Here is a 22,687-nt window from a genome sequence, read left to right on the forward strand (position 1 = left end):
CATTGTGTAGATGTACCACATTTTCTGTGTCCATTCTTCTGTTGAAGGGCATCTGGGTTCTTTCCAGCTTCTGGCTATTATAAATAAGGCTGCTATGAGCATAGTGGAGCATGTGTCTTTGTTATATGTTGGGGCATCTTTTGGGTATATGCCCAAGAGAGGTATAGCTGCGCCCTCAGGTAGGTCAGGGTTCCTATTCCTGCACAAACATCATGACCAAGAAGCAAGTTGGGGAGGAAAGGGTTTACCCAGCTTACACTTCCACATTGCTGTTCATCACCAAAGGAAGTCAGGACTGGAACTCAAGCAGGTCAGGAAGCAGGAGCTGATGCAGAAGCCATGGAGGGATGTTACTTACTGGCTTGCTTCCCCTGGCTTGCTCAGCTTGCTGTCTTATAGAACCCAAGACTACTAGCCCAGGGATAGCACCACCCACAATGGGCTGGGTTCTACCCGCTTGATCACTAGTTGAGAAAATGTCTTACAGCTGGGTGTCATAGAGGCATTTCCTCAAGAGAGGCTCCATTCTCTGTGATAACTCCAGCTTGTGTCAAGTGGACACACAAAACCAGCCAGTGCACAGAGAGACACACACTGTACAAGAGCGTGTGAGCTGGATGGAGACTGTGGCCATCTTTGGAAAACACAATTGTCAAATCCTCTTTCCAGGTTTGCCTCTTGTTTGAGGATTTCTGTCGTAGGAAATAACACCTAGTTGCTCACTTGAGACTTATAGTGGGAATCAGGTGACATGCTGATTTCTTTCGTTTCCTCTTGAGCCCAATTGCAAGCCCTGGCAACTCTAACTCCCTAAGCTGGTGAATTCTGTCACTTTCCACCTGTGCTACAGCAGCTTCTGGTTATGTTGTCTCTTCTCTTGCTCACCAGTTCTTCAGACACAGATAATGGCAAGTCACATGACCCCCCTTCAGTCATCAAGGTTCTATCCACATGACTTTAGGTGACTTAAATCCCTAGTTTCCTTACGTCTACATTTTCTTGTCAACTAGAAGTAACTCGTGAATTTTTTCTGATAAAATAGTTTTGAGTAGTACTGCAAATGGTGTGTGATATACAGTACATTGTTGAGAAATATAAACATGTTTACTGTAATGATGCCGTCTTTGCAGAAGTGTAAGGCAAAGGTTGTTACTCTCCTGCTACTCTCAAAAGCTACTGTTAGCACAGCCATTGGCCTAGCATAGCCCTCTTCCCTAGAGACTGGCCAAACTCCTCCACAACTTGTGTATGTTGAATGAATAAGTGAAAATAATATGTAAAGTATTTAAAGGGCCAGGACAGTATTTTGTCTAAAGTATATGCAAATATCAGTGAGGTAAAGTAATTGAGAAGTGTTCTGTCACTTGCTGGCCCTTAAGCAAATTGTCTGACTTCTCATTTCTTTATGGAGTACTAGTTTGCTTTAAATCTGATAATAGTGTAGGAAATTAATCTATGACCCATATCAGTAATCATTGGTTTACATTATTTTTTAATCCAATTACGTATTTATAATTTACAGCAAAATCCTTTTAAAGCATAGATTCTCACATTAATATCAATCTTATCTTATTAAACTGTAATAGAAATTCCTTAATTATTTATATTTTGGTTACTTAGAGGATAGGATTTATGAAAAGAATCTTATTCTTATTTTTCCTTTAAATGCATAGTGCTTGTATGTTTAGATTTTTTTTTGAGCATATATTATATGGTATGTACTAACCAGGGCATTGAGGGAAATAGCAGTTTGGGGGAGAGGGGACATACCTAAGACTGTCACAGACAGTCATTCCCAAAGGCCCAGGATTGTTAGGCAAGACAGAAACCAAGCAAAGAATCAGGAATCATGCTGAATTAGAAATCGTGATATGGAAAAGAGATGACCCACAGAAGACTCCACTTTTTATCGGAATCTCTGTTAGAGGCAATGAGACAAACACTGAAATTTTGTGTAAGCAAATTTAAGATAATCCAGGACTGAGTGAAAGGCCATAGATGCTGGTCAGTTTGTGAGCCATCCTCTATCAGAATATCTGACATAGATACGGGTGAGGTCAGAAGATCCATGTAGCTTCTGCTTGTAGAGTTTGTCACTGGACTTCCTGCTTTCTCCATTGGCTCCTTTGATTCCATCCAGTCTCCCCACTTTAAGAGTGGTCTTCCCTATATTAATCCTTTCTGGAAACGTCCTCAACAGATATGCCAGGCGTGTCTTTCACAGGAAAATATAACCCCAGCAGGTTGGCAATGATAAATCACCACATTGTTAGCATGGTAAGCCACTCCTCCAGTACAGAACAAATAAGCAAACACAAGCCTTTCCTCTAGAGTAGGAGTCAGAAGCCTGTGTGTGTAAATACACACGTGTGTGGTTCTCTTGTTTAAATTACAGATGCACTTAAAATGTATGTGAGTGCCCATTGTGTAGCAGTTTCCTCATGTATGAGACGACTTCAGAGAGCTGCATTTTGTAGCAGGTTACTGACTGCCTATGCATTGAGCAGATGATACTAACCGGGCTACAACAGCATTGAGCTTTATTCAATATCGTTTATAGTATTAGTGTTGTTGTGATGTATAATATTTCTTAATTATAAGCTGTATTGATTTTCTCTATTAAAGTAGTGCCAAGCAGCTCTGTTTTATTCTATATGGATGATAATGTGATAATACTCTGTATCCACATGCTAAGTCATGGCATGCAGTCCTGTATAAATAGGTGTGCTCTCCCAGAGATCTTCAAAGTCTAGATATGAGCGGACCTCATGTTAGAGCATGGAATGAAGTGTGGGCTATTGATTGTATATAGATACCCACCTTTCTTCCTATCCTTTTGATCATTAGTGCCTCTGTGAGACCCAGAAGGGATTTCATTTGCCCTCCTTAGTTGTAGTTAGACTTTGACATTTGACTTTTCTTTCCCACCTTTACTTTTAACTTTAGTAACTATAGTCCAGTTTTCTCCCATCCTTTATAGAAGGCAGATTTGTGCTACATGTGAGGAAATGTTTACTATTTTGTGACTTTTAATGATTTCTCACTATCATAAAATACTTTTCAGTGGCATACCAAAGTCCATAGTGACCAACATGGTGTTAAATGCTTTGAGTCATCATGATTGGTAAACTTATCCATGGGATGGTCTTCAGATATCAAAGTGCTTTTTAGAGACTTTCTTTAAATATACCACTTTGGTGATGTTTTCATGGAAGCTGGGAAAACAGTGTGTTAAGAAGCAATACCTTTGTATACATGGTCTATTTCAGCATTCCCACAGTGACAACTGTATTTAAAGACATTAAGACTGCTGATAAAAGAACTCACACTTAGCAGGTAAAGAGACAGCCAGCAATTCCCTCATTCAGACACAACTGAACATATTGAGAAAATTCTTCAAGATTCCTGTTGTGTTTGAACACTTGGGACACCTTAGTCTCACTGTTGAGGCTCTCCATGGTTTGATTTGTAACCCATGAGATTTGAGTTTATGTAACTCCAAGGTACTCTGTTTTGACCCTGCATGTCCTCCGTTTTCCCTTCTTTTCCTCGTAGAAACAACCTTGTATTTCCCATGCACCCAATTTTGTATTGCCTGTGCACACAACCTTGTATTCCTGTGCACACAACCCCTTATTGCCTGTTCACACAACCTTGTATTTCCCGTGCATACAATTTTGTATTGCCTATGCACACAACTTTGTATTTCCTGTGCACACAACCTTGTATTTCCTATGATTCCCAAGTTCATGCCCTAGGGATTGGTTCACAATCTTTGTGAGGAACACAAGAGTACCCTAAGAGCACAAGACTGGCCTTCCTTTTATTTCCTCTGAAGTCAGAGTTCTCTGGAATTCAGGATGAGATAACACAGTTCTGTGCCCAAGCTTTTCTCTAAGAAACCCAAGGGCTTCAGAGGAGGGCTGTGTGCAAGTATTTACAAGTTTATCACATAGTGCCCGTCACTTGCTGACTTCCCAGGATGTTTACAATTTAAAAAGAACATTTGAAAAACACTACCAGAAGTAGTAACATACTTGCCTTGGACAAATTAAAGAGGTACCATGACTTGAACAGCAACAGGATGGGTTTACAAAGGCCCTTTATAAACCTAAAACTCACCCTGATATTCAAAGGAGCAGCTTAGGCAAAAAAAAAAACAAAAACAAAAACAAAAAACTACATACATTTCACTTATGTTTAATTTTCCAAGATCTTGTGATGGATTAAATCTTTTTCTCTATATGAGGTTGTAGTTACAGTTATTACTTGAACACATTCAGCTAAATACGACCTAGTTACTTTATAAATATGCTAACTGTTCAGGTGGTTAACATAAAAGGAATGGTTATCGGAAGCAACGGAGTTAAATGACAGGACTGTTTGAGTAGCCTACATATTCATATGCGAACAGTGACAAATAAAGCAAAATTCCGATTGATTCTATTACTTTCTTTCTTATACAAACACTCGATCTTCCTACAAAAATCAAGGGCTGAGAATGGGGTGAGGGAGACTTATAGTGTGAAGTTGTTTGATTCTTTTGGAATTGTTTTGTTGTTGCTGTTTGCTGCTGCTGCTGCTGCTGCTGCTGCTGCTGCTGCTGCTGCTGCTGCTGCTGCTGCTGTTGCTGCTGCTGCTGCTGCTGTTGTTGGTGCTGTTGTTGTTGCCGTTGCTGCTGTTGCTGCTGCTGCTGTTGTTGCTGTTGTTGCTGTTGTTGTTGCTGCTGTTGTTGCTATTGCTGCTGTTGCTGTTGTTGCTGCTGTTGCTGCCGCTGCTGTTGCTGCTGTTGTATGGCAGCAACCATGGTACGATATGCTTACCGGAAGTGAAGGCCTCACACTCTGAAACTTCCATCACATTTGATTTAGTCTCCCTGAAAGCAAATGGACAGCGCCCTTCTTGGTAAAAGATTTGTTACACAGTTTTTAGCATCAATTCCTTTCTAATACTGCATACCACTCCAACAAAGGCTTTACCAAGGCTCAGAAAAATAGTCTTAATTGGGTCTGCACTTTTTGCTGGACCACATTTGCTTAATCTGGTATACTTACAATGCAGTGAGAAAGTGAACTGTTGTCTACTTTAATTCACCTTTGTTATATTTTTGAATGCTTTCACCTCATTATGTGCTTTAAACATATCCATTTTATTAGCTCATTTAATTCATGGGGAATATCTACTCTATAATTTAACTGACAGAGCTGGTATTCATTAAAATCAAATTTACTCTGTCAGAAGAAAAAAAGATGTGTTTTTTTTTTTCAGTTCAAATAGTTAAATCTGGGTTTTGTCATAGCCTCTATATTCTGATTCCTGCTCTGTGTAGAGACAGAATTTTACACAAGCTTGACAATTGGACAAATAAAACATGGCTTGTGTTTTATATTCGTTGCTTTACTGTGTGTCAGTCTGAAGCCAAAAAGCATTCTTGGATACTGACTGAGAATTAGCACCCTTCCTTGTTGATATATCTAATGTCAAAAAATACCAGTAGCCCCCAGCACTCTACTTCAAATCTCACTTTTCCCTTGATGGAGGAACCTAGAAGAGAGCCAGCCAGACTTCCCTTGGGTTCATTGTGTCTTGAGCAAAGATGAAACAAAATAACTGAATTTTGCCTTTGTTCAACATAGGGGAGATTTATACCACAATATAATAGAGTGTGCAAGGTGTTAGGAATGTGAGACATACTCTGTAGGAAGTTATACACATGGAGGTCTTTGAAGTTCTAGAAGTCAATTCTCTAACAGTGACTCTTTTCCTTGCAATTAGTCTGGACCGCATTCTCGAGACAGGTTTCTCTGTGTAGCCTTGGCTGTCCTGGAACTCACTGTGTAGACCAAGCTGACCTTGAACTCAGAGATCTGCCTGCTTCTGCCTCCTGAATGATGGGATTGAAAGTGTGCACCAGCATCACCCAGCTCTAGGTGGCATTCTCATGGCAGAGCGATAAACACAGAATCCGTGACTGTCAAGGTGTGAGAACTACTCACGTCTACTCAGAGTCAGTCCTCTGTCTTTGAGGAGTAGGAAGTCGATCTCAGCAGAGTCCATTCCCCAGGACTATCCCTCTCAATTCCGATGACAATCACAAACCCAAGGTTGTCTGACTACACATCTGTCCAATCATCCACACATCAGGGTCCCTCTGGACCCTTCCTTGGTTTGATTCATGTGCCAGCCTGACTTACAGGACTCAGGAAAATGCATCTACTAGCCTGTTGCAAAGGCCTCCACAGGACACAATGGAGGAACTGGTAGGTCAAGGGGAGGAACCGGCACAGTCACCTCTTAGCGTCTCTGGACGCTCAGTTGTCCTGGAGCTCTCTGAGCCCTTCATTTGGAGTTATTGTGAAGGTCCCATAACATAGACACAACCAGTTAGACCATGGCCATATATAACTAACTCCACCCTGGCTGGTGGTCCTAAGTTGAGACTGGAGCATGAACTCTAACCCTGAGTTACTTTACCGCCGTCCTTGAAGCCTCCTATGGGCCTCACTCAACTCCAAGTGAACCCAGTAGCATACAAAGACACTGTCGCTTCAGACATTCTAAGGGTCTTCAGATTTGTGTCCCAGAAAATGAGAACAAATACCAAAATGCATTTCATAATGGCCCAGGGTCATGACTGTCGTTACTGGACGACCCCAGGTCTAAAAGACTTCGACGAGAGCACCTGGCTTCGAAGATTCTGTATCATTATCACATGACTGGCCGTTCTCATTTTGGATACTGAATCACCTTCATATCTGCTCCTGCTCAGTGAAACACATTTGGTCAACCTGGTTTGGGGTGGGGGGGTTGTTTTGTTTTATTTCATTTTTCATTCTGTTTACAAAGAAGAGAACCCTCTTCCTGAAAAGAAGGCAACCGTCACAGAAACTATAGGCCCAATTGAGTGAGTTGGTACACTAACTTGGGTGACAGTGGCCTCTCATTATTTCAGTGAATAGGATTTAACCCGTTAAAGTCAACAACAAGTAGAGGGAGCAAGAAGGCAGAATACCTACATATTAAGCCACTTGGAGACAGTGACCCCTTTAAACCCGAGAAGGCAGACCTCAAAACTCATGGTTCTCGAAGCCAATAAACTTGGTCAAAGATGAAGTATTAGGGAAAACAAATTGTGGGTTGATGCCAGTTTGTCCTTGCCGGCTCCCAAAGCACGGGTGTACTCATAAAATTGCTAACATTTACTTCCGTCAGCATCGGATGGGCACCATCAACACAGAGTAGAACTGCCTGCATAAGCTGCAAAAGCCACAGAAGAGGTGATCGTAAATAACTGTTAAGTACGGCAGTGGTGTTAGGGGTGTAATGCCTGCCCATGTGAGCCCAAACATGAGCCGTGGCCGTGTTCAGTAGGGGATGTACATAGCAGATCTTAGCGGGGACGAGGAAGCTGCTGTCTTCAGGGTCGTAAAAGTTACCTCAGCCCAGGCCAACGCTGTGTGCCAGCTACCCCAGCTGCTCTGTCACAAGGCCTGTCTAGGCTGCACAGAACTGCCCAGACAACTGACACCAAAAGTCTCAAAAGTAACAGCAAAACGAGACTTGGGTTATATACGTCAGTGGTGGAGAAGGGCCCACTCATTCCCCAGCATACATGCATGCAAGCATGCATACATACATACATACATACATACATACATACATATATACATGCATACATACATGCACACATGCATACTTTATGTGGAAGTCAGTCAGAATGTAATCTTATTAGCAATTTATGACAAATCACGATAAAGAATGATATACAGCTTTTTCTCAAAAACTGTCCATTACTTGTAAAACTTATTATTCAAAACAAAAATAGATAGACCACACCTTTGATCCCAGCATGCAGGACACAGAGGCAGGCAGATCTCTGTGAGTTCTAGACCAGCTCGAGATACACAGTGAGATTTTTGTCTGCCAAAAGAAATCGATCATAACTGTATACTCTCTACTTGTCAGCTCTGCGCATTCTCTGGTGTGCTTGAATGAGTTAGAGCATCTTACATGAGATAGGTGGATAGCCTTAAATGATAATTTGGAACATTATTTTTGGTTTAATAGAAAGCACGGTTTCTAGGGATGATATGAGTGACATGGTTTGGGAACTCGAGGCATGATGCCATCATTTACCAAGGGGACACACTATTGCCCTGAGCCTTAGCTTCTTGTCTCAAAGGATCAGCCTCGTGGGGTTGGCTGGAAGTTCAGTACAAACAACACAGGCAAAGCTACCTACCCTGGTTGTTCAGTGACTAACCCCACTGTCCCCCAGAGCCTAAACTCTATACCAGTGCTAATTCACTAGGCAAACATAGGGTGCTGGGCAGAAGCCCCTTACAGGAGAAGTGCTGTCAAGCCTTTAAAAGTGTCATTGATAAGTGTCAAAAGAAGAAGCAAAACAGAGAGAGACACTCACCCGTATTTCCTTCATCCAGGAATTCTAATTTGCTTTGTCGAGTGTGTAGTGTTATAAGATAACGTCACATGAGTGGGGGACGGCTTAAGATCTAAGTGTTCCTATATGGAAAATCAGAGTTGCTATTTCCTTACAGTATTTTATTATACCAAACTCGTTTGAGAAAAACAGACCTTCAGGCTTAAGGGTTGTTTGCTGAGATGATCAAGGACCCTGAGAAAGACGTGACTATATGGAATTAGGAATAATGATATTTGATGGAGCTTTCCTGTAAAACCCTGTCTGCATCAGACCTGGGCTGTTATGGCTGCTTCTCCATCCCACCCCCACCCACCCATCTCCAGGTTTCCTGTGCTCTGCACTTCAGTGCTCTCAGTTTACCCATACAAGTGAACCATGAATTGTTCCACACCCTCTCAGCCGTCAGCTGGTGCCTACCATACTCATCTCTGACTGTGGAGAATTCTTCCTAGTAATGTTGAGTCCTCTTTCCCTGGGAAAAGGGAAGGGGGATGGTGGTGATCGAGGGAGGGGGAAGGGAGAAACCTAAGAGATCTCCACCTTGCAGTACCGTTTTTTATAATTATCCTGTCATGTAATTCTTCAAGAGTTCAAGTTTTTAAACCATCCTAAAAATAGCATGCCTAATGGTAAAAATATACATCCTCAAGGAAAGTATAATGACGCTTGTTGATCGAATGAGTCCGGAAATTACGAATCAGAAACCCTGACTGTGCAGGCATAAATGGCATGTTCTGTGCTGTAGATGTTGATACTGTCTTCCCCTTCCAACCTTACTTCCCATTCATTCATACAGGGGCCACGGAGCTGAGCACTAGTCTAGATCTTGTGGTCATGTGGCTGTCCCCATTGTCCAGATGAGGCTTTGTGTCTAAAGTTTTGATCTCTTCCAGAAAGTTCCTCAGCCTCTGACATAGCCATGATTCAAATCCAGGTTGTTAAATTCCAGGATTTCTCCATGTGCATCTGAACATGTTCCCCTCTCCATAACATGTTTGAAAATCATGGTATTCATCCTAACTCAGATATCTTGTGGTACTAGTCATGGTTCTCTAAACCAATAGAATGAACGTATGTTAAAAGGTCCTGTGAACCGACGCACACAGAATACTCTGGTTGGTCCAGCAGTCACTGTCTTCACACTGGGGGAGGGGGGCTGAGAACCCATGAATTTAGGCACCTCGGCAATCCAATCTCGCACTGAAAACCTGGAGAGCCACTGGTCTTCAGTCTACAGGAGAAGCCCAAAGAAGCTGGGTTCTGACATTAGGGACGGACTAGAACACCAGCAGTGGTGGCAGCAACAGCAAAGCAGATGAACTTGCCGGTAAGAGAGCAAGCAAACAGGGTGAAGAAAAGCTTTAAAAAAAAATACAGGGTGCCACAAAGAACATGCCACCCACATTTAGAGTGGGTCTCCTATGTCGTATCAGGAAAATTCTTCACAGGTGTGCGTCATAGCCTGCCTTTTAGCTGACTGCAGATCCACTTAAGTTGGCAACCAAGATTAGCCTCCACACTTAATCTACCCGTCCTTCAAAGTCCACTAGGATGGCCTTCCGTGGCCCAGTCACGTGACACTTTGGATTATTACCTAGTTTGTCAATTCGTCTCCTCAGCCAAGCGGTCAGCTTGGAGAAGACTGAGCTGTGTGAACCGTGTAGTGAATGGATCCTAAGCTACTGCCCTTGGGGTCGCATTCTTCATTATGATGTCAGTGCTCTGTCCCTAGCAGACGCTTAATAAAATGAAAGCGATATTAAATTAACAGCACTTCACAGATAGAAGGCTCTATCCTCTCTTTAGGATAAGATATAATTCTCGGATTTGAGATTAAATCATAAAATTTTTGAATTAACAAGTTCTCTGGGGGCTATTTCCAGTTTAATGAAAAAAAAAAGAGAGAAAAAAATCGGTTTAGTCAACTTTGTTATCTCGTTAAAAGGGTTGGGTTTGATGGAGGATAATTTGCCTTCTGTCTTTTCGGCATCCGAGGACCCTCTCTTTTGCTTTTCCTTGCAATAAATGGTAACAACCCCTCCTGTTTCTGGGAGGGTAGCTGAGAAAGGACCAGGGGCAAAGGGGAATACTACCTCCCTCACTAAAAAAACAACCTTGGATTTGTTTTCTAGAATTAGGTCATGGTGCTGGGAGTCGGCAGGGATTCAGGGAGTGACAGGTTTGTTTTACCTGAGGACTGAAGGTCTTTTGGGAGGGGTGCCACTAACGCTCATGGGGGTTCAAGAAAAGGGAAGCCCCGCCCTCCTTTCCTGTTTCCTGAAGTCCTACTCCCATATTTCTTTTGTTGTCATGTGGTTTTCCTTCCCGCTCTCCTCCCTGTTTATGACCCAAAGAGTCGGTAGCATTGATTGGTTGATTGGCTTGGAAATCTCTAGAATCCATTCTGCCTAAATTCACCCTCATCGATATTATGGTATGGATAGAATAGCTGATAAACATCAGACCGAATCTCTCCCAAGAAATAGCAAGGCATATAATTTATAAGACACTTATGTTCCGATACATTAGAAACACTGTTGGTGTGGAAATGGCTTCAGTGATCAGCATACTTTGAAGGAAGTTGGAGGATTTTGACTTCCATGCCTTAAAGGATGTTAGATAGGTGTTAGTCTAACAACCCTTCGCAGAAAAAGTTCTTAAACGGAAGACAAGCGAGGGAGTATCCCTCGTAGCAGAAGAAGAAGAAGCAGGGGAAATAACTCTGAAAAGAAGCCCTGTTGTTTTAATGTTTTCTTCTTCATCGCCGGGTCTCTCACATTCAGGAAAATTAGGTGGATTTACACACGAAAATAACACCATAGATTCCGGAGAACTTGATATTGGCCGGAGAGCAATTCAAGAGGTTCCCCCCGGGATCTTCTGGAGGTCGCAGCTCTTTATTGATCAGCCACAGTTTCTTAAGTTCAACATCTCTCTTCAGAAGGATGCATTGATCGGAGTATATGGCCGGAAGGGCTTACCGCCTTCCCATACTCAGGTGAGCGTGGGTGTTGCCTTCAATAAAGTGCGGGCTCCTACTTCGCATTTCCAAACGTTACTCTATCTCTGAAACTCAGCTGCTAGGGGAAGCCATCGCACCTAGATGGATATTTTGCAATAGAGGTTTGTGAGTAACTTGTGCTTGTTCGAGACGCCTGAATTGCTAGTAGGAGTCAGGACCTGGCTTGTGTTGCTAATGATTGGTCGAAATGGCTAAAAAATGTCAGAGGAAGGTAATAAGGGTAGAACATCAGCTGGGTGTCTAGCACCCTGTACAACCTCCGAGATTCTGCTGTAGTTTCCAATGGTTTTATATCCTCCATGCATACCTAAGACCATTTCAATCTATTGATTTGGTTAAAGCAGTTCTTGAGATTTATGTCAGATTTATCTTTACTGAGGAAGATATAGAAAAACACGCTTAATAAGCATGATAGTTTACCACAGTTCCTCTCTGAAAACAAGAACAAGGGGTGTGCATAGGCAGGATTCTCATAGACAACCAAGCATGGTGGCACGAGCATGCTCCTCAGACCACTGGATCCACAGCACTTTAAAGTCAACTCTTCATATGAAAACACTCCCACTATTAAAGTCACAGCTGAAATGTCCACAGAGGAGCCAGGACTTAGCTGCGCAGACCTGCAATCACAGTTACTCTGAAGGCCGAGGCAGGCAAATCATAAGTTCAAGGCTAGCCTGAACAAAGTGAAAAGGGCTAGGGCGTTGTCTATCATCAATAGGAGGAGAGGCCCTTGGTCCTGTGAAGGTTTGATGCCAGGGTGTTGAGGTGGGAGTGTGTGTGGGGGTGGGTGGGTGGGTGGGAGTGGGAACATCTTCATAGAAGCAGGGGGAGGGGAGAGGGGGGAGGGGGATAACAGTTGAAGTGTAAATACATAAAATATCCAATAAAAAAAGAAAAGAGGGGAAAAGTAGGCTAGGAAGAGGACTCAGTAGTAGAATAGTCGCCTAGAATCTTTACGGTGCTGGCACACATAAGAAAGTCTATAATACAGAGTCACACATACCCAGTTTGTATCCAGTTTGGACAGTGTGGTTTTATTACTAAAAATAGGTTTATAAGGGGAGGAGATATAGTAAAAGAGACACTGAGTTTCAATCTCTATCATCGGGAGGAAGAAAAGCATTTGAATCACCTCCCATAAAGTTGGAAAAGGAATTTAAAACATTACTAGCTAGTTAATTAATACTTAGATGAAGTTGGCATATTTTATACTAAGTATTTTTTGTGGAATTCCATATTGGTTTTTTTTTCCATTTATGAAAGACCAAGATTTTCACACAAACTACATATTCTGTGATCATTTTCTATAATCCTAGATTATGAATTAGGGGGAAAAATTTGGCCAAATTCTAGTAAAGAAATCCCATTTTGAAAGAAGTACTACAGTGCTTGTAAAGTCCATGTCCTCTAAAGCGTCTGTGGATTTTAATGTTCCTATCAGGTTTAACTAAGATGTTACAATGTGTCCTCCTGGCTGTGATGTCAAACTGAACTTCATGGGTCCTTCTGCCTCAAACGCTTGTCATGATCTACAAGTATCAAGTGTTAAGCTTTAAAGCTTACCCCAGTGTGATGCTGGCTTTAAACCTTGTGGGGGAGGGGGACAAAGAGGAAGACACTGAAAACATGGCAAGCCATCGCCATGCTCACGGTCTGGGAGAATTCTTACTGTGAAAATGATAATTTTGCCAAAAGCTAGTTAGAGATTCATTGCAATCCCAATCAAAGTGCCCATCCCAGTCTCCACAGAGATAGGGCAACTATCAATGAAAGTAAATTTGCAGAGCTCCAGTTACCCCAGATATATCATACCTATGTGGGTAGTCCAGCGAAATACAGACACTTCTCTCCACTGAAGCCGCATCTGAAATGAAATTATTTTTTGTCCAGTTCAAAGAAGAATCCTCTTAGGCTAAGCACATTTATAAATGTGCAACTTAAAGTCATCTACAAATAATTTTGGATGAAACGTGGGTGTTCTGTGCAGACGTGGGTGTGCACGCACTGGGCAGACAGAGGCTACGGAGCTGGCTAATAGAGTTCAAGGCCAGCCTGTTCTCTGTAGCAAGCGCCAGGCCTGTCAGAGCTGTTGTAAAACCCATGTCCTGTGTTGTGCCCTTAAAAAGCTTGTTTAAGGATGTACAGCTGCGTAACACACAAAATTAGGAGACTGGAAGGCATGGTTGGTGTTTTCTTGCAATTACAGCATTTCTTCAGGGTAGTTCCCATGACATCCATCCTTCTCTGCCACAGTGTGTGTGTAGATGTCTGTGTAGGGTATGCTTCTTGTGAAGCCTTGGTTATTAGAGTTCCTTCCTCTGGTTTGTTCAAGATCAGCAGAGCAAACAGCTGTTTCTGAGTTCACTGTTGAAACATGAAATATGCCGTAAAGCAGCCCAAATTGAACATTTCTCTCTTCCTGGGGAGCATTAAATAAATCAACCCGAAATAATTAGAATCGGCCAACCCCTCAGAATACTCACTTGAGTTTTGAAAGTCAAAGTCTTGGTGACCCTTTATAGAGCTGCCCATTTGATCGTTGCCAAGGAACCAATTGACTGTCTTCTCCCAGACGGCCGATTCATTCTCCGGGGCGGTTGGAAGCCTAAGGAAGCAATTCTTTGCTCTGTACCTCCTCTGCTATGACATGTTAGCACATTTGCCTGAAGGTTGTTCCAGAAAAGGGGGCAGAAACCCCAGTTCTAAACACCTACCACTTTTTGATTTGTATGCCCTATATCGTACCTGGCCTTATACAAGTAACTTAACTCACCCAAGACTCAGTGTGTCTGTTGGTAAAATGACAGAGTTGAAAGGAAGACATCTAAAATATTACTTCTCTGTGTTCTGATGATATACAGCAGGACTATGGCACCACCAGACACTTGGAAGGAGGCAATTTTTTAAAGGCTGAGCATGCTGGCATACAATTACCATCCTAACACCTAGAGGCCGTGAAGCAAAAGGTTTGGTAGCGAAAGGCCATCAGGGAATACATAGCAAGGCTGGCTCAAAAGCACAGAAACAAGAGTTGATTGAAGGACATAGTGAAGCATTCACTGACTCAGTGCCCATCAATTTAATAACAGAACTGGAATTAAACAGATGATTAGATTATCTTGTCTTTTCAGAAGTAAGTTACCAAGATAGTCTATTTTTGTTTTTACATGGCTGATTAAATAGTAAACCACTGAAAAAGAAACATAACATTTGTGTGTCATACACACACACACACACACACACACACACACACACACACCCCATATTAGGTAATAGCCTAAGAATAAGGTAATATTACAAGAAAATTTCCCTTAAAGCAATGGTTCTCAGCTTGTGGGTCATGACTCCTTGGGGGTTTGCATATCAGATATCCTGCATATCAGATATTTATATTATGATTCATAACTAGCAAAATTAACAGTTATGAAGTAGTAGCAACAAAAATAACTTTATGGTTGGGAGTCACCACAACCTGCGGGACTATATATTAAAGGGTCGTAGTATTAGGAAGGTTGAGGAGCACTTCCTTAAAGGGAACTGAACTAGTTCCAATTTAGTGAAATTGTCACACTGTAGAGGTGTCATGATGGCTACTCAGAGATTGAGACTGGAGAGTTAGTCCAAGGGATTTTACACTGAATATAGTGTAAGTCCTTGAGAATCCTCCTCACAAAAATCAATCCATATATAGTTCCAGTTTATAAGTGGAGCAAAGGCCAGACTAACCCAGTTGTGCCTGAAAGCCAAGCCGTATAATGTGGTTATTTGGGGTGGAGATGATTATAGTTTAAAGAAGGTAATTTTCTTCAGGTGTCTTAAAGAGCTCTCCTGAAGTCATCTTGGAGATGTCATTACAAAAGCCTAGAGCTGGCATTTAAAACCATCAGATACTTATTTGTACCACCATGGTCCCCACCACTCTAGTGCTCCATGAATGTTCGGGCATGGGACAAATGCCATCACTGTGTTGGCAGCAGCCATTGACTGTAGACTGGAGAGACCACTTAAAACTGCAAATGTCTACCTTTTTACTTCCTCAGTCACTGTCTATAATGTTGGGAAACCATCTGTCTTGGGCCATAGAAAGGACCTTCTCCCCCTTGCTTTGCCCTGATAATATAAATATTTAAGTAAAACAGAGAGGACTCACTTGAGGTGGAGACAGTCTTCAAAATTAGACTTGCTTCTCCTCCACTCATGAGGAGATAGAATTTCTGTGAAGTTTTCGTAAATAGCCAGAGATGTCATTACTTCCATCCTGGTAAGGAAATTGAAAGAATTTTGAGGGCTAATGAAATTAGCATACGTTTTGCATGTGTTTTGCATATTACTACCCAAAGAAGAAAATGCCCTTACTTAAATCAAGGTTTAATAAGTCACAAAGTGAATTACATATCAGATCCTCCTATTGTGACTGTAGATGTCTATGGTCTGCACTGGAGCAATCTATTTAAACATAATTCCCAGAAATTCAAATAACTAATGTTTCCCTCATACAACTGTTCCATTTAAAGAATTAATCACATCATAAAGCACTAACAATGCATGTATATCGTGCTATGATTATGATGTTCTGTGCATGGTCTACATCTACATATACTTGTGAGATTTTTACATTAAATATGTCTCAGAAGTAAAATGAAACTGGACGAGAGGGTCACTGTACTTTATTAAGATGCTAATAACTAGTAAGTTTATTGAAGCCAGTATTGGAGAATCTCTTCAGGGTCTTCCAAATTCACTGGCATTTCTTTACAGAGCTCCTATTCCATAGTTTAAATCCTCTAGCTCAACTCTCTTAAATGCCAATATTTATAATTAATTGTAGTAAAAAGAAAAGGCAGCTTTAAGGATGACTGCTGCCGCCACCCTAACTCTGCCTGTGGTTCTTTCTCCATCCCACCAAGCCCCTCTGTTAATCAGTTTATTGATTTTAATCAGGGATGTTCAAGTCTTCATTTCGAAGGCTTAACCTAACTGTATTTATGTAAAATCCCGTGCAAGCATGAATGGTAACATTAGGGTACCAAGAGAGAAGTGTAGTCCTGTGGTGGAAGAAACCCCAGCTGTACAGCAGGGTCCACCCCAGTTCACAGACCCGCTGCACCGATTCCTAGGTAGGACGTCCTGCTGACTCTCCTAGAGTCCCCAAGAATAACTATGAATGCCTTGCCCAAAGAGCTGCTTCCAGGATGAAGAATTACCCCAGGGGCCTTTAAGCAGCAGTAATTGCTATACAAGCATCAAGTGGGAGGAGTTCTTGAACCATTCATGGTCTGAGTAAAATCCTGTAGATTTCAGTTATATCCCCAAACTGCCGTAATTTACCCAGCTCATCATCGGTCAGAAGAACAGAATAAACTTGGAAGACTTAACTCCCTAAAAAAGGAAGGAAATTATCATTTCAGTTCGAACACAAGGAGATTCAACAGGTAGTCTTTACCCTTTATAAATTCCATGAAGAGAAGGTTTCTGTCACTTGAACTTGTCCATCAAGAACTTCTTTCTGACACCGTGTTAATTTGCAAACGAGCTTGAAGCAGCAATCCATGTATTATTTCCGGCTACTAACATTGTTTCCCGTGCCCTCATCCCCAGTACGACTTTGTGGAGCTCCTGGATGGCAGCAGGTTGATTGCAAGAGAGCAGCGGAACCTGGTGGATTCCGAAAGAGCGGGGCGGCAGGCGAGATCAGTCAGCCTGCACGAAGCTGGCTTTATCCAGTACCTGGATTCTGGAATCTGGCACCTGGCTTTTTATAACGATGGGAAAAACCCAGAGCAGGTTTCTTTTAACACTATTGTTATAGGTAGGGGCCTTCTTTAAAGCATCCTTTTCTTTTAACACTATTGTTATAGGTGGGGCCTTCTCCAAAGCACCCTTTTCCACCCACAGCCTAAACTCTGCTCTGAATAGAAACTAAATCATCCTTACCAAACTTGGACGATGTCTAGGGTGCTAAAGCATGTGTAAAATGAACACATTTTGAATTGCTCGTTGGTGGCTATAACACCAAGCCCCGAAGCTCTGTAAGAAACACTGTCAATTACTGTGGGGAGGGAAAAGCACCTCAAGAGAAGACTTTTTTTAAAAATCTGCATTGGAAGCTTTTCACCCACATGCAGGTCATCTTACATAAACGAGTCGGTCTGGGGGTTATGGAGTTAGCTGTCCATAATTACTTCAACACCTCACTAAAATGAACAGAGTGACAACCTCTGAGAGAGGCCGGCGTCTCACACATGCTCCCTCTGTCTCTCTCCTTCAGAGTCTGTGGTGGAATGCCCCCGAAATTGCCATGGAAATGGAGAGTGTGTTTCTGGAACTTGTCATTGTTTCCCTGGGTTTCTGGGTCCGGATTGTTCAAGAGGTAGGCCAGTTAGATGCCCTCCTTAAGCCGATCGTGCGAACAAGCCGTAGATATGCGTCAAGTTGAGAGAACGTAGCAACACGGGAGAGAAAAGGGGTGGGAAAGGCACGTTGCTGCTTGCTTGGCGGGAGGCTCAGTGGAGTGTGTGGCTGTTGATCCTGTCATGTGTTATTTCACAGCAGCCTGTCCCGTGCTCTGTAGTGGCAACGGGCAGTACTCCAAGGGCCGCTGCCTGTGCTTCAGCGGCTGGAAGGGCACCGAGTGTGACGTGCCGACTACCCAGTGCATTGACCCGCAGTGTGGGGGTCGTGGGATTTGCATCATGGGCTCTTGCGCTTGTAACTCGGGATACAAAGGAGAGAACTGTGAAGAAGGTAAACATGTCAATATTTACCGAACCCTTCTTGTCATCTCCATAAAGAAACAGATTAAATCTGTAATCTTCCTGCGAAGGAATCTGTCTTTCACATGCTTCTTTACGAAAAAGCAATTTTTTAATTTACATATTTATGAATGTGCTGTTCTATTAACGTTTTAACTAATAAAAAGAGCAGATACCAAAGAGCCCTTTCGCTCCGTTTCCGTAGCATGAGTAATCCTTTTTTTTTTTTTAACTCTGAGAAAGTTAGCAAGCATTTGTGTCTTAAAAGCCAACAAAGGGCTAGCTTGTTTCTGTTTAGCTTTTTGCATGGATGCTGACTTCTTTGACATCTCTAGAAAGTAGGGACAACTGAATGGAAGTGAATGAAAAAGAACCAACGTAGCAGATTCGTTCCACCACTGTGTGGGAGATGAGAGTCACGCTGTCCTGTGAAGCGCAGTTAAACTGGTCTGGCTTAGTTTGCTTTTTTTCCAGAAAGAAAAAAAAAGCACTATTTCCGTTCTCCAATCAAATTGATTTTATTGATCTGCACTCACAAAGTAATGCAATTAAGTCTCTGGAATTAAATTTTCAGGCCATTGACCGTACAAGTGTAAAGTTTTATTGAGTCAAATTGCTAAATTAAATCTCATCTTCTAAAGCACATTAGAGTGAATTAAGAAGGATAGAGTGTGCGACTCATTTATTTCTCAAACAATCTGAGGATCCCATGCAGCTGTCAGCGCCCAGTGGTCCTGGAGCAGGTCGCACACACAGGGTCTGTTCTCCAAAAGGCAGTAGTTATGGCCCTGCAGAGGCACAACATGGCGATTGTCCGACACCTCGAGAGCGTGTTTGTCCAATCCATGAAAATGACAAATCCTTGCAAGGGTCTCAGTTACCTAAGTGGCACAGGATTGGTTTTTGAAGTTTGGTCCGTAGTACGGCTCCGTGCAGGTCCTCCAGAGCGGCGGGTGGATGTTCGATTATCTAGAACGTTCGTAGGAATTCAGTTAAGAGTTGATTCTTTAACCTGCATGAACTAGGATATCTTTCATCTTTAATGAAACTGTTCTCGTCTCTTGATACCAGCGGACTGTCTAGACCCTGGATGCTCTAATCACGGGGTGTGTATCCATGGGGAATGTCACTGCAATCCAGGATGGGGTGGCGGCAACTGTGAAATACTGAAGACTATGTGCCCAGACCAGTGCTCAGGCCATGGGACATACCTTCAAGAAAGCGGCTCCTGCACTTGTGACCCAAATTGGACTGGCCCCGACTGCTCAAATGGTGAGGTCAACTAATACCATTCGATCAAGTATTTACCATGATTTACTTAAGATTTGGGATATATGACTTCTTCGAGCACATTCGTTAAACTTAATTACATTACCAAATGATTATTTAAGGATAAAAATGTTTAAAGGGATGAAGTAGTTACTCCTTATAGAAAGGAAATAAGCTCAGGTAATTTATTATTAAAAATTCAGGGGTTGGGGATTTAGCTCAGTGGTAGAGCGCTTGCCTAGGATGCGCAAGGCCCAGGGTTCGGTCCCCAGCTCCGAAAAAAAGAACAAAAAAAAAAAATTCAGTCCTCTCTATTATTGGCAAGGATTTTCTTTCATCTGCACAAGACAGCCCTATCTTCTTCAGTCTCACTATGTGGAAATACTGATTTACCTGAGTATCTATGTAGGTCTATCTACCGTTTAGGGGTGGGTCATGCCATTGTCGAGACAGGACCTCATGTAGCCTGGGCTGGCCTCGGCCTTACTACAGAAAAGATACTGACTGCCCTGGCACTCACAGACCCGCGCCACCTTGCCCAGAAATGCAGGCACCCCAGGGCATGAACGAATACCCTGCAGCTTACAAAACAAAGCTGACCTGACAACAGAAGGCTGAACACTAAAGAGTGTCTATGAGTGCACGAGTTCAGTTAGCCTTAAATTATGATGTGCCAGTGAGTGTATTAGTTAGTCCGTGGACGCGTGCACACACTCTGGCATTCCCAAAATGGACGCTGTACAAAATGGTACCTACAATACTTGCTTATTTTTTTTCCCCAAGTTGTTTGTTTGTTTGTTTGTTTTTGTAATGATGGTTGCAACTCATGAGCTAATTCCACGATATTCCCAGTCATTAGTCACACAGTGTGAGAGGATGCCATTCACCCTAGAAGATTACGGCTTTAATTGGGAGCAAAGATGAGCGCACATGAAATAATTAGACACCAATACAATATCATACCAAGTGTCACATGAAATAATTGGCTAAACTCAGAGGAGTGATCCCATCTTGACAAATACTTCGAATTTTCACGGGGACTTCTATTAACGCTTCCGCCTCCATTTAAACATGGCGGGCTCCGGGAGGGGCAAGCAGAGGGACCGTTTGTGACTGAGGAAGCTGTTAGCGTGTCTAAGGTCTGTGAAGTCAGATGCGTGTGTTCATGGCCAAGTGTATTGCGTAGATCTTTGGTCTTTAGAAAATGACTGTTGTGTCTCAGTTAGCTCATGAGAGGACTTTGCAGTGGTGGGGAACCTGAGGAGAGGGCAGGTCGTTTGGAATTGATAGAAATGAAACAGACTTTTAAATGAGCAACAGGCAAGACTTAATGAAAACATAAGATACAGCAGCTTGGTGAGAAGACTTGACCTTCCAAAGCAGGGGAAACTGGAGTCCATGTTAGTAAGAGGCCTTGAGGTCAGGAAAGAGACACCGTAGAGGCAGGTTGGGATCCAAGGAAAAAGAGAAAATGAGGGATACCTAAACAAAAACAAATATTTGAAAAGAAAAAGAGAAGGAGTGAGCTAAACGAAGGATGAGAAAAGAGAAAGGAGAATGGACTTCCCCAACTGTGCTGCATGAAGGAAAGCATTCTGGGAAAGCCCAGACTTAGGCAGTGTCTTTCTGCTCTCCCTCCCGGCTCCACTTCCGGAATGAGCTTACGGACATGCGAGGAGGCCAACCGTTCAGATTCAGTTTCTGGTTTTGTTTTTCCTTCCACTCTGGGTATCAGGCATGGAACCTTAAGCACCCTAGGGCAGCAGAGCTCCACCCCTAACTGGATTCTGCTTGTAGATTGGACATTCAGTAGCTGTCTGTGGATAGGGCGGCCTCCCCGAGCCTCGGTGTTGTCTTTATTTATAAAGTAGGGATTGTGGCACCACTGCTTCCTACATTGGCATTGGTTCAGAGGCTCCAGCTGAGCAGTGCACGTAGAGCAGGACCTCGGGCATTGTTACTGTTGATGCTGTGGTGCTTCTGGGGACATTAGCAATGGTAGTAGGCCCGGAAATATGCTAAGGGAACTTTTGTATACGCTGATGTGTAATAGTCTTACAGACAGACTTTCTTTTCAACTCGATTGGACATTTTCTCATGCCTCCTCTCTCAGAAGACCCCCGTCCTTCAGTCTCCCCTTCCTCTCATGCTCTCTTCCCTCCCTTCCACACTCCCCCCCCCCTTCCTCTTGGTCTGATCTCCTCCCCTGTCCCTTCCCCCTTTATTGTCCCTTTATCATTAACACACAACTCTGAAAGAAGATAGCATTTATTGTGTATTTATGCCTGCTTTGTAGAAATGGGAGCCCAAAGCCTTGGTTAGAAAATTCACGACTGCCCAAACAGATAACATGTTTAGGTAAATAAGAAAAGTCATTAAGACAGAGTTTGGATTGCAGAGGGGCCTGATCTTCTCACTGAAGAGTAGTAGGAAATCCTTGCCAACCGATACTCATCAAGCATGAGTGCCTGACACCAAGTCACCGTATTTGCTCCGTTTGTCCAGTTTTCTTACAAAGTACCTATTTAGCCAGACAGTGGTGGCACACTCCTTTAATCCCAGCACTTGGGAGGCAGAGGCAGGTGGATCGCTTGATTTGGATGCCAGCCTGGTCTACAGAATGAGTCCCAAGACAGCCAGGGCTACACAGAGAGACCCTGTCTTTAAAACCTAAAAAAAAAAAGGGGGGGTGAGGGGAGAAAGGAATATTTTAAGCATAAGAATCAAATTAAGCATTCGGTTATTTGAGGTTTTTTTTTTTTAATTTAACTTAAATTTCTAGCTCCTGTGCTTTAAAAGAAAAAAAAATGCATTCCACAAGAAAATCCAGTTAGGTTTTATAGGGATGATTACTTGAGGAGTAAAGGTTCTTGGTTCAGGTCTGCCCTCCGTCGGGAGCACAGGTCTAATAATGCTTACTGTTCAGTACCCCTAGGTGGGATGTGGTCCATCCGGTTTGCACCTCACTCTTATCCAAGCAGCAGAGGAGCAGCTGGAATGCTCAGTTTCCGTCCCTTAAAATGACTAAAAATGGCACCCACCTCCATAAAATCATCTTGCCATGATTAGCAAAAATGGAAAAAAAATGTTAATTCGAAGATTAAGTTGGCTCTCCATATCCTGTATTATGTTTTTTGATTTTATATCATCCATGCTGACACAATTACTTTATAGTTGAGAATCTAAATAAAGGTTCTA

The 22,687-nt window shown here is 42.6% G+C and overlaps 2 protein-coding genes across 26 annotated transcripts in view; one reads left to right on the forward strand and one right to left on the reverse strand.

Annotated features, from left to right (window-relative positions):
• Positions 1-22,687, forward strand: part of Tenm3 (teneurin transmembrane protein 3) — a 2,726,621-nt gene that overhangs the window by 2,586,844 nt on the left and 117,090 nt on the right. For 21 of the 22 annotated variants that reach the window (XM_063275416.1, XM_039094506.2, XM_039094513.2 and 18 more), the window contains 5 exons: positions 11,227-11,441; positions 17,067-17,277; positions 17,737-17,838; positions 18,018-18,212; positions 19,292-19,492. In XM_063275416.1, the coding sequence (XP_063131486.1) occupies positions 11,227-11,441; positions 17,067-17,277; positions 17,737-17,838; positions 18,018-18,212; positions 19,292-19,492 (924 nt within the window). The remainder of the gene's footprint in view (positions 1-11,226; positions 11,442-17,066; positions 17,278-17,736; positions 17,839-18,017; positions 18,213-19,291; positions 19,493-22,687) is intronic. The other variant, XM_039094511.2, reaches the window with a different exon arrangement.
• Positions 4,185-17,760, reverse strand: LOC134482497 (uncharacterized protein DDB_G0271670-like). 4 transcript variants are annotated; one of them, XM_063275973.1, is made up of 6 exons: positions 17,685-17,760; positions 16,912-17,123; positions 15,619-15,726; positions 13,952-14,073; positions 13,281-13,332; positions 4,185-4,876 (listed from the first exon to the last, which is right to left on the reverse strand). In XM_063275973.1, the coding sequence occupies exons 3-6, from the start codon at positions 15,723-15,725 to the stop codon at positions 4,489-4,491; spliced, it is 669 nt and encodes a 222-aa protein (XP_063132043.1). In that variant the 5' UTR covers position 15,726; positions 16,912-17,123; positions 17,685-17,760; the 3' UTR covers positions 4,185-4,488. The 4 variants fall into 4 exon arrangements, 2 of the variants coding, with proteins under 2 accessions (XP_063132043.1, XP_063132042.1); XM_063275972.1 differs by lacking the exon at positions 17,685-17,760 and adding an exon at positions 17,403-17,676; XR_010058696.1 differs by lacking the exons at positions 4,185-4,876; positions 17,685-17,760 and adding exons at positions 6,958-7,257; positions 17,403-17,676.

This window comes from Rattus norvegicus, chromosome 16 (assembly GCF_036323735.1).
Source record: "Rattus norvegicus strain BN/NHsdMcwi chromosome 16, GRCr8, whole genome shotgun sequence".
Taxonomy (NCBI): Eukaryota; Metazoa; Chordata; class Mammalia; order Rodentia; family Muridae; genus Rattus; species Rattus norvegicus.

Coding starts and splice junctions, on each gene's coding strand:
- LOC134482497 (XM_063275973.1), bottom strand. CDS start 15,725: ATGGAAGTAATGACATCTCTGGCTATTTACGAAAACTTCACAGAAATT. Junction 14,074..15,618: donor GAAGACTGTCTCCACCTCAA/GTGAGTCCTCTC, acceptor TTGCTTCCTTAG/GCTTCCAACCGCCCCGGAGA. Junction 4,877..13,280: donor TCGCTGGACTACCCACATAG/GTATGATATATC, acceptor ATTTGCTTTCAG/GGAGACTAAATCAAATGTGA.